General features: G+C 38.8%; 1 protein-coding gene across 1 annotated transcript in view; it reads right to left on the bottom strand.

Annotated features, from left to right (window-relative positions):
- NELL1 (neural EGFL like 1) overlaps positions 1-12,022 on the bottom strand; it is a gene marked incomplete at its 3' end in the record, with an annotated part of 84,884 nt that overhangs the window by 25,969 nt on the left and 46,893 nt on the right. The window contains exon 5 of the mRNA XM_057383642.1: positions 2,592-2,688. Coding sequence (XP_057239625.1) covers positions 2,592-2,688 — 97 coding nt within the window. The remainder of the gene's footprint in view (positions 1-2,591; positions 2,689-12,022) is intronic.

Below are 12,022 nucleotides of genomic sequence, written 5' to 3'. Positions count from 1 at the left end.
ACAGCAGCAAAGCAGTCCTGATCCCTCTCCCTGCACTGAAAAACACCCTGACAGGAGGCCAGCAGGGGATGCAGCCTGCAGGGTGAGGTACCACACCCACATGGACACCCCAAGAGCACTGTGGCCAGTGCTCCACACCTCACACAACACACACTTTGATCCAATTCATTTCCAACCCCTCTTTCCAACAACAGCACAGCTGCTGTTATTTCCACCCTTGGTGCCAAACACTGGCCCCCAATTAAGGCTGCTGTGGTTTATGAATGGTAATCCCCCAGTTCTGACACTCTCCCAAATCTCAGGCTTCTCTCTCCATCCCCTGGAGCGGGTGGAATGGAATTGAGACTCGCAGGCACCAAAGATGAAGATCACAGGTGTAGATAGGCAGAGAATTTACCAGAAAGAGTGGAAAGAAAATGAACAGYAACAGYGACAATATTAATAACGAAAGGTACAGGAAAAGAAATTGTCACACAGGAAACATTCCCAATAACAGACAATACTGGATGGCTCCTTCCACCACATTTCCTCAACCAGAAGGAGCCCCTTCTCCATGGAAAAATGCAATGTCAGAGTGCTACAGAACAACCTCCACGTCCCTTCCCAGCTACTGAAAGATTAATCCTGTCCTGGACCCTCTCTTAAACCTGCTTTCCATTTGCTCCCACCACTGCTGGGCTGCAACCACAGTCCTGGCTGAACTCTGAGAGCATTTATTCCCCAGCAAGGCCACAGACACAGCAGGACAGCGGGCTTTATTCATTATTTAATTTTATTATTAGTTTTATAATTATATTTTTATATTTATATTTTTCTCTTATGTATTTATATATTGCATAAATATTTCTATGTTCTACATTTATATAATTAGATAATAATATTTCTATAAATATATAATATTTATATATTTATGTCATAATATTTATATATATTTATGTCATGATATTTATATATTTTTATCATTGCAGTTATTATCGTTATTATTATTTCTTATTCCACAGCAGGCTTGTGGAGTAATCACTGTAAATAAGGATGTGGAACAAAAGCACAGATACAAAAAAATTACAACGGCTGGACAGAGTGACTTAGGACTATCTTCTCCTGCCTCTACTGACAGACCAAAGCATTAAAATGTAATACAGGCATGAGAGTATGACCAAAATGCATTTTAATGCTACTTATTTAAGGAGAAAAACAACAATTAATTATCATTAAAATAAGGAAACTTCAGGAGTGGCAAAGACGGTGCTCAGTATAGTACCGAGTGCTTTTCTTCACACATATTTTCATGGCTCCAACACACATACAAAAATGCTAATTCTTTTTTAATGCTCTTATTTCCCTGCAGATCTCTGTTTACATTAAGGAAAATATATCTATTTTTTTATATGCTAAAACAGTGAAACAAATTGCTCTGAAAAAGAAAGGGAGATCCTGCTGAGCATATAAATACATGGAAAGAGATGTGTACWCTTTACAAACTGGCAAAATCCCAAGTTTTTGCAATGACTAACGTAAAAAAAAGTAAGATTTCTGAAACTCTCAAGCAGGATGAAAAAAACCACAACCAATTATATTTCTGCCCTGAAGAAAGTTAGTAAAATATTCAAGCATGCATAAAGCAAAGTAAGGCACTTGTTGGCTTTCATTATGATCAATAAAAATTGTCAGYTCATTAGCATATCATTAGCTACCCTGCTGTTTCCAAAGTGTTAACACGTAGAAATATTAATTTACAAACATATAATATCCCAGAGTTCCGAGGCTCTGCCTGCCTGCATAAAATGAGAATTTAAGCCKGGCGACTCCAGTAGAACTCCTTCCTTTTCCTATGGAGCTATAAACATATGTTTACCATCTGTGGAATAGTGGGAAGCAGCTGAGGTAAAAAACCAACAGCTGTAGAATAAAATAATACTATCAATTTCACTCCACAGTGACAGCTCAGCTGCTGGAGGATGAAATGCACTCCAGGTTCAGAGCAACTCAGACTATCACTGMAGTTAAAAGTTGGCTTTTACCTCTGTTTCACAATTAAAACTCTCAGCTGCTATGCTAACAATTTAAAGTTTAGCATAAAATAATAAAATGAAATATTAGAAAATTTAATGAATTAATTATAATTAACTAAAATAACATCMAATGTTGAAATCTGGGGACTTTTGAGGAGAGATCCTCAGAAAAGAGGCAACTGGTAAAATTGTCCTAGGGACTGGCAGCTTCTCAGGGAAAGCGAGTGGGTGGTAAATCACCCTGGCAACAAATCCATGCCCRACTGAGGATGGGCAGATCAGCCTCTCCTGCACTACAGGCTCCCTTCACAGATAAACACTTGTACTGTGGGGTTTGTTATCCAAAACTGGAATAAATACCAGAAACTGTCACCCTGTAAACAAGCTATTTACAAACTATCCAAAACTGGAATAAATACCAGAAACTGCCACCCTGTAAACAATCTATTTACAAACTGTCCGCAGTCCCTGCTGAACTGCACACATATCACAGTCCATGAGTGTACAACAATTAATTGCAAGTCTCTTGTTGACTATTTATTACTTTCCTTCTACATGTGCCATTTCGTATCTGCTTACCTTAAAGAAACCATGTTTCCTGTTTCTCTGGCCGAGCCATAAATTGCTTTCAGGTGTCAAATTCGTTTCTGGGGGATCAATGACACGTTCATAAATCCTGCAGAGGGAATACATTGCCATTACTTGAATTTTCTTTTTTCTCTGAAAACTCCCTTGGCAAAATCAGGTAACAATAAAAGATGGAAAATAGAACCAAAAATAAAACAAAAAAATGTTTCATTAAACACAATATTTATCACTGATTGTGGTGAAGATTACAACTTCATTGTATAGATATTACAACTTTAAAAGGAAAAAAAGTTAAAATCACAAGTATATGAAGAYTCAATCAAATTGAAACTCCCCTTGTGCAGCTTTGCAGCACTACACTAAAGAAATGCCAGAACCCATCACAGTAGTGAAAAAAGTAAAATGGGACCATCCCAGCCTAGGGGGGTGCAAACACGTACAGCTGGGACCAAGGGTGGGTATTTGGCATTCTAAAAAGGTTTTGCTTAGGGTTTAGTCTGTTTTTAGGAAAGCTGTAATGAATTTTCTGCAACAATTTTTCCAGGAACACAGACTGCCACAATGGTATCATCATTTCAGAACATGAAACATTCAAAGCCAGAGTTAGTGACCCTAAATTCCCATATTGCCATATCACATCAGAGGGAGCCATGAACTCAAAACAAAAACAGCATGCTTAATAAGGATTAAGGAGATGATGAAATCTGTTTCCACTACTGTCCAGTTCACAGGGASAATGCATTGCTGTGTAATCACACCAGTGGGACAGCCAAGAGAAAAAACTCTCAGGGTACCAAGATACTTAACTTAAAGAGTTAAATCATCTGTGGTCAAATTATTTTTCTTCTTCCTTTAAAGCTATGCCTTTTTTTTTATGGCTATGGCAAATTAAACTCATTTCCCAGCTCGAGTCTGTTTTGCCCACAACTGCACCTGGTGAGTGATCTCTCCCTGCCCTTWTCCCAATCCACRTYATCCCTTTCATTACATTTTTCTCTCTCTTGTCCWGCTGAGGAAGGGAGTGACTGACTCAAAGAGCAGCTTTGATGGGCACCTGGAATCCAKCCAGGGTCAAACCCCACCATATCACGTTATTGGAAAATTCATATATTTGCAGAGGCCCARAATAACATCCCAGTATTAAAGAACTTCTAGAAAGATCTATAAAGTTATGTCAAAGTGCCAAGAGTCATAGATTCCACCCACTTTTGCTTATCAAAAAAAGGAGCAAACAATTTTTCATTGTGAAACAGAAGCAATACATAAAACTAAAGGCTAACACTAATTTTTTTTTAAACAAAACAACATGAAAAATCCCAAATCTAAGAAAAAAGTAGTTGTATGAAAATTACAGCTTARGAATGTGAGTACAGGAGTCAGAAGACTTTTTCTAATACTCATAATTTCACTGCTAAAGTTTATTATATCATCAGTCCTAATTCATCACATTTCATGAACATAATACATTCAAAGCTCTAGGMAATGTCTCTCTCTATTTAATTAGGTCTATCCATAAAATCACAGCTGAGCTGTTTTACCTGCTCAAACAGCAAAACAAGATGATATTCTTTTAAACMAGGTTTTGAGAATGACAGGAATTTTGCATGCACCATCTCTATCAATATTTTTATGTATAAGTAGAGGCTTCTGTCACACCTCATACAAAACTGAACCATGTAAATGCAAAACTTGCAAAATACTGAAGGAGGCACAAAGAACTGACGTGGTCCTGGAGCATCAGTTCCTTGAGAGAATGTGCACTGAACTGCTCTCTCATATCAGGAATTTATCTTTGTGTATACATAGCACAGCTGTATTCATGATTTCRGTTAATAATGTCCTTGCTGGAAAATTTCTCATCTCCTGAAAAGACTAGTCGATATTCAATAAAGAACTCCATTTCTGCTAATAGATAAAATCCCAGGGCTGACCAGGTTCAACAACACTACTTACTGAAGAATATTTGATTTTTATTCACCTGGCCTAGTTAAAGTTGATAAAGGAACTCTACAATATCTGTCTGCAACTGCATATCAAAAAAATCAAAACCTGACGTTGTTATACGGCAGTTCAACAACAGCAAGCTGGGAAGACAAATCAGAGACAGGCTAAGGTGGCTTATTTTGACTTTTCTGATGATTTAATACTCCTTCAACCTATGTGCAAAGGGCTGTAGTGACCTTCTTTCCAGAGCCTCTYCAGAAAGTGCCATCCTTAAGACACAAAAGCACCAAGATTCCCCATGTTCCTCTACTGTTCCACTCCAAGTCACATAAYGTTCCTGAAGGAGGTATTTAAATTAAGGGGTTGATTAAAATTAGTTTCTGCCTTATTCCACATGTCTCTGAAGGTGGTTTGTTTTCTTCTCCTTAGATCTGGCCATGAAGTAACARACTGAGGATTCAAGAGAGGGCATGAGATGTAAATCAGTCCTTGATTATCTTCTTATGTCAGAAGTTGTTTCAATTGACACCATTTGATTTGTAACCTCTGTGTATTTACTTTATTATTTTACGCTGTTAAACAGCAGGAGAAAGAATGCCCTGGCAAGTATACACAAAACCTATTGCTACTCCTGTAAGCCCCTCTATAACCTTGGGAAATTAAAAGTATTAGTTAATAAAAAAAATTTAARAGGTCAAGAAGCACCATCAGTTTAAAAAAAAAAATTAAAARAGCCAAACAAGCAACAACAAAATCCCCAGCAAACAAACAAAACAATATTAGTTTCCACATCACTCACTTTCCCTTGCTTGACTTTCCAGGCTGAGGTGTGTCACCCTCCATGGCTTTATCCCCTTGTGACCAATACTCTGTATTTGGCATATGAACAGCTAAATTATACACTTCAGCTTATGAAGTGCTGGTCTAGGGCTCCTTGGAGACCAGTTTCCAACACATTTGGCTCTGATACCAACACAGAGAAATGCACAATATGTTTCASGAGAAGAGGAATGCTCAGAAAGAGGACTCGGGGGAACTGTGGTCACTAAAACTGCTGCAGACAGAATATCCCCTCCAAGACAAGGAGACCCAGCTCTCCAGGTTAATGGCAGCCCCACTACATCCTTCAGGCTCTCAGATTTATGATTGCTGCATTCCCTTTCCAAGAGGAAACTTGATTTTCCCCTACTTGATGCCAACATATTTCAGAGAAGCTAACCCATAAAAGAAGGCTAATAGAACAATGAACCAATCCTACTGTCTTGAAATGTTCATGCTCAGAATACAGTCCCTAACCACTGACCCATTTAGCAAAATGGAGTAAGAAATACACCAGTTAATCACCAAATACCCACTGGATTCTTATCTGTAACCATCTCTGCACCCCACCTGCATGCTTTGATTCATTAGGTATTCTTGTGCAATCACCACAAACACCTCTCTCAAGGACACATTCCAAACAGGCATCTGGCCCATAATGAAGACAATATGCAGAAAATAGAAAAATCTATAAAATAATCAGTGGATTTCTGAAAGGAGGCATATCTAAAATATTTGATTCCATATACACACACACATCTTGCTCTGCGTGGAGGAAGAACTTCTCTAGAAATCAAACTGTTGGACAAGGAGAGAGCTCCCTTCCACGTACTCATAGCACCTTTATAATGAATAGAAAATCTATAAAATAATCAGTGGATTCCTGAAAGGAGGCATATCTAAAATATTTGCATCCATATACACACACACATCTTGCTCTGCATAGAGGAAGAACTTCTCTAGAAATCAAGCTCTGYTGGACAAGGAGASAGCTYCCYTCCACGTACTCAAYATCAATTGTTTTTAGCATCTTTATAATGAATGGAAAATCTATAAAACAATCAGTGGATTCCTGAAAGGAAGCATATCTAAAATATTTGCATCCTTATACACACACATATCTTGCTCTGTGTAGAGGTAAAACTCTAGAAATCAAACTCTGTTGGACAAGGAGACAGCTCCCTTCCACGTACTCAACATCAATTGTTTTTAGCACCTTTATAATGTGCAACTATATAATGGATAGTGGTATCTATCTAATATGTGGTTTCTATCTAATATAGAATGGTAAAAAAGGACAATATCCTCATTTTACAGATRTAAAACAGACACACTGATTAACCAAGATCACAAAGATGGGGAGTGTTTACCTAAGGTTGAAGCTTTTAGACTGGGCATGACTGAGGCTTAACTGCCTCTTCAGGAAAAAACCTGACATGGGATTGTCTCTTGCAGTGGAGGTGATTTCTTCAACTTTTATAAGGTGATTTCTACAACTTTTATAAGCAAAAGCTAACACCTGAAGAGTATTTCCACTTTTGAGAAGAACACAGCTCTACTTCATACATGCAGTATTAAAGAGTTTTCAAAATAGCTGAAATATTTAGCAGAACACAAAAATAAACTTTATGTCTGCTCGCATCAGGATCAGCAGCCAACATGGGCTGATCAGGAGGTGCCTCTGCCTAAAATTCTGAACCTTAAAAAAAGACTGCAATTTAATAGTCACTACAAAGCAGCACAACAAATCATGACAATTTCCAGTCCTTCCACATCTAAAATATGGGTGGGTTACTCAAATAGGAATGTGACTTCTTCAAATTTGCAGGCTGGATATGAATACCCTGATATTAGAGTGTGGTGCTAAATAACACCAAAGTTGAGGGTTTGATCCTCATGTGTGCTGTCACTTAAGAGCTGAACTCAATGGTCCTTGTGGGTCCCTTCCAACTCGGAATATTCTGTGAAATCTGTGAACACACACAGCCCTGAGCTGCATTAATCAGGCTGGAAACAGAGATTTCGACTGTGAGGGTAAAAAARGCCCAGGGGTTCCTYTGTTSGGGGTTCCTCCTCAGAGGGAAGCTCTAAATTTCCATGTAGGGAGAACAGGTGTTTAATACATCACACCCAATTTCCAACATCTCCAAAGTTTACACCTACAGTGGAGCTCACTCTCTGGAATCACTCTGGTCTAAWGAAGAGACAGAAGAGTTTCTAGGGTGTGATTCATCTTACAGTAAATGAATCACTCTCTGCAGACCCCTCCAGCAGCTGCACAGGAGCCCTTCCTGACATCAGGGTGAATCATCAAAACACGTTTTTGCAATTCAAAGCCCACTGCTCAAAAATGACACTCTCATGCAACCATTCATTACCCTGCACACATCCATCTGGATCTCCAGATCCTTTAAATATGCTGAAGGCTATGGGAAAGTTCTCTTCATGCCAGTCTTTGAAACTGCACTCTCAACTTCTCTAAAGAAAGCCAGAGGAGAGGGAAGTTCCCCCTGCTTTTCATCAGTCTTTCTCCTGATCTGATTTGCAGAGGTGTTGACCATCTTTGACCCTTGCCGTCACCTCCAGCTGAGCCTGCAAAATCACAGTGCACCTCTGAAATTGCAAACCAGGCCTCCTAAAACAGCCCACTGCATAAAAACAACCAGCTGCTTCAAAAAGTGTGTCCAACGTGTTCTCTGCACTCACCCACACWGAGAAATTGATTATACCCCTTCCTAGCTTTAACATACAATATTGGTATTTGTCTTTATTCTTCCAAAGAGATTAAGAATTGCTTTTAAAAATAAATACTACAGTATCTTTACATATTTCCCTTCCAACCCATTTTTTCAACCCATTTTCTATGCACTTCCCAATGAAAATGTGCCAATACCAATGGATTTCCTTGATAGTGTTTACAGATAGGATGCATTATTTTACATGCATTCAGTTCTGGAGCAACTTTAACTGAATTATTCATTCTGTTTCCAGTGTTTAGTTTCAGAAAAATAAACTTCCTGAGGGAAATTTTGATTTTTTTTTGGTGCTATCTCCTCTGCTACAGTCCAGGAGTTCACAATCACTTAACAGAGGAAAGCAATTTAGATTAAAATCTTGAGGCATAAGGGAAGCCTTTTCTTATTAAATTTTGAATATACAATAGTAACTGCCAACAATTTAATCAAGATATTATTCAGCTTTGGGAGAAAAAAAAATAGGCATCCAGTAATAGCATATGTTAGGTAAAARACTCAAGAGTGCATGCTCAGTTTATATTCTCTTCAAGCTCTGTCACCCAAATGATTTCATTGATTYCTCTGTACAATCACAGAGATCAAGTTAATGTACTACCTTTGTCACTTTATCCCAAACAAAAAATCTAAATTTAAAAATAAAAATTCATCTAAATAAAWTTCTATTTWWWWAAAAAAWYYYYYYTTTTTTCAGTCAAGAAAAAATTSAAAGTAGCTTTAAGGAACAGGAGGAAACTACAAAATGAAAGGGAAGGTGGTTAGAAGAGCACATTAGAAGAGCCAGGTTTGGGGGGTTTATTCTCCAAACAAATTAAATATAGGCAAATTCAGGAGGTATTATCTGCCTGCATGGGACTTTCTTTACAGAACACATTATGCTTGTGGCCCTGGCACTGCCCACAGAACTTGTACATAWTCTACAGGGAGCAGAAGCACAAAAGCAATTGTGTACTTGTACTTGTCTCGGGTTCTGGTGAAGATGATAACTTTTCCCACATTCAGCAGAACTTAAGGTGGTGTTTAGGTCAAAAAAATTCTTCCTCTGAAGCRCTGAGGTGAATGCCATCTCCACATACAGACTTTTCTTATCAAAATCCATGCTCAACTCCCATGGACTAATGTGAATTCAGGTCTTTAAGCATCTCTATATAGAGCTGAGAGCTGCACAGATCAAATGGCACTTTTCAAACCAGACTCTCCAAAGGTGTTTTAGCATCTCTTTGTCACTTGTGAGCAGCCACCCCTGTCTGGCTACCAGAGCATAAAACACACGACAGTTGGGTTTTTATGGTGCACACAAGCACCCACTACAGAGAGACAAACACACTTATAAATGAGGACAACACTAAAACTCACAGGGTCACTGAAAAACACCCTTTAACCTCAGCAAGCTTTGAAACTCAGCTTCTAAACCAGAACACACTGAATACAGCAAACTGTTAACAAGAAAGCTGAAAGCACAGCACACTCATTTGTCACCACACCAAATATACCAAAAGCCCTTCTCAGATGAGCCAAATGTTCAGAGTACATCCCAGATGCAAAATATCATCAAACCAAGCCTGAGCAATTAAAAGCAGATTCTAGAAATAAGAGGAGGAAATTAATTCAATGGGTTCTTTCAAGATATAAAAAGAAGAAAAGCTCCTCTCCCACGAATGAAACARGAAACCCTTAGAGCAAGATACATCTGAGATAAAAAACTGTATTAGAATATCTATGAAAAAAGTAGTAACCAATTAAGCCTATCTTACATCAGAAAGCAGAAGAGTAAGAATAAGCATCAAAATAAGGCCACAAATAAGCTCAGTACCTAACGTCTTGCAGCAAAATGAACCCCCAAATAAAACTCTATCAGAACAAAGAGGTAAAACCATGATTAAATGGCTTATTTTGTCATGAGAAAATAAAAAAAAAGATCTAAGATTGCTTTTGGGGTTTGTCAGAAGGCATTTATTGAGTGAGAACTTTGCTCCTCTTCCATCAGCCTGCCACGTAAAGGGATGTGCTGTCCCTGGCCCAAGACCTGCAGCACACGGATCTCCACTCTGGCAGTTACGGCAGAACCCGAGGCATGAGAAGCTTTTACAGCTTCAGAACAGCTCCTCTTCACAAAATATATGTAGCCTTTGTCTTTCCTTTTGTTTTTCCTTTCTCTCATGCTCCTCTCAACCCCAAAGTTGATGTACCCAGTACAATATGATAGGTGTGATTGTGAGAAGAACCAGGCTTTTGATTTTAACTCTTTCTGCACCGYTACAAAAGATAMATTTAAAACAAAGTCAGCCACAAGAAACTTTTTTACTAAACAGCTTCTTCCCCTCTTCCAAAAACACATCTGCTGAGAAGTTAATTGCCTTACAAGGTATCTTGTCACAGGATCATCTCATCAAGGGGTTCATGTCATCACTAAATGATTTGTGCACAATCATGAAATAACCTCATCCATATTCCAGAGCCAATTTCCCACAGAAAATTGTCCCCCAGGGACAATGAAGGGCACATCTTTCAGTGCAGGTTAAGGTGAGGAGCTGGTGTGACACAGGACAATTCCGAGTTGCACACAGAAAAAGTCCGAGCTGCCTTAGTTGGCACAGTGGTAGCTATTAGTTACTTGCTTTCATTATTGATGTGCTGAAAAGAATGCCACTAAAATTTGTGTAATTAAGTAAAGCAGTTTCCCCTGATCCTTTCAGCCACTGCCTGGGGTCAGACACAAGAACAAGTTGCAGGACTCTGAGCACATCCCATGCCTGCAGCTCCTCGCACCCAAGGAACAAACGTGACTGGATCCTGCACCACTGCAGAGTGCTGTCAGCTCTCTCTGTCACTAAATCATGMAATAACGAGAACTGGCAGGTTTGGGGCTATTAAGAAATGCAGTCAAGCAGTCCCCACCTCCCTGCAGTCAACTTGAGCATTTTGGAAAGATTCGATTCCTAAAATAATTACCTTCTGGCTAATTGCTCTGAGCTGSCAAAGAAAGACACCTCAAATACTAAACCACTTCATAAACTCTGGGCTGGTTTCACAGATCTCAACAGTCCCAGCCCTGTTTGCTCCATCGCCCTCTCCTGCCCCACCACACACAGGAGGTTTCAGATCTTTTGGAAAAGCTCTGTACTATTTATTATCTGGAGACTCAGATCTCAGGGCTGCTGTTGAATAGTTCAGAGGACTTCTCACCTGCTCTCTGGCAAAGGTCCAATGTTTTTACAAAAGTTTTTAACTAGAATTATGCCATCCTATTTTCAATTCAGCTCCTATGTGACTCGTAGCTTAAAACTCCAGAGTTTAGCTAATCACTTCAAATGGAAGAGTTCATTTTTTTCTTAGATCTCAGTTAATCTGCCTGGCTGGAGCAAGATAATTGTTTTAAAAATCTGAAAGGAAAAAGCTCAAAACATTTGCCTTTTGTCATTGATTCTTAAATTACTGTGATCACCTCTCTGTCCATAGAACCCCCACACCAACAAATAAATAGAAAACAGAGCCAAGTAACAGGAGATCTTGCCTGAAAAAAAATCATAGAAAAGATTCAGATCTATTTCAAACCACCCAAGTCAAATTTTCAGACACTACTCTTGTAACGAACACCACCAATTTAAGGGTTTATTGCTTTTCACATTAAAAAATGTCTACATGTGTATTGGAACAATATACAAATATTTGAGAATTTGACAATACACCTAGTCACACACTTTGGGAAAATACTAAACCACCTGAGGCTTGTCAGTGTTGATTTAAGATCATTCCCTCTCATTATCCATCCTCTCTCTGACATACCCAGAGCATAAAAATACAAGGAATGMAAGATGCCAATGGTGAAGCAAAACAAAATATTCCTGCCCTGCTGGAGTCCTCAACCTGCCTCTAACAATTGCAATTCACCAGAAAGCACCACAA

This window comes from Malurus melanocephalus, unplaced genomic scaffold (genome assembly GCF_030028575.1).
Source record: "Malurus melanocephalus ecotype Western Australia unplaced genomic scaffold, MMel_1.1 scaffold_647, whole genome shotgun sequence".
Classification (NCBI taxonomy): domain Eukaryota; kingdom Metazoa; phylum Chordata; class Aves; order Passeriformes; family Maluridae; genus Malurus; species Malurus melanocephalus.
Note: the sequence above shows the minus strand (reverse complement) of the source record. Positions and strands in the feature narration are given on the sequence as shown.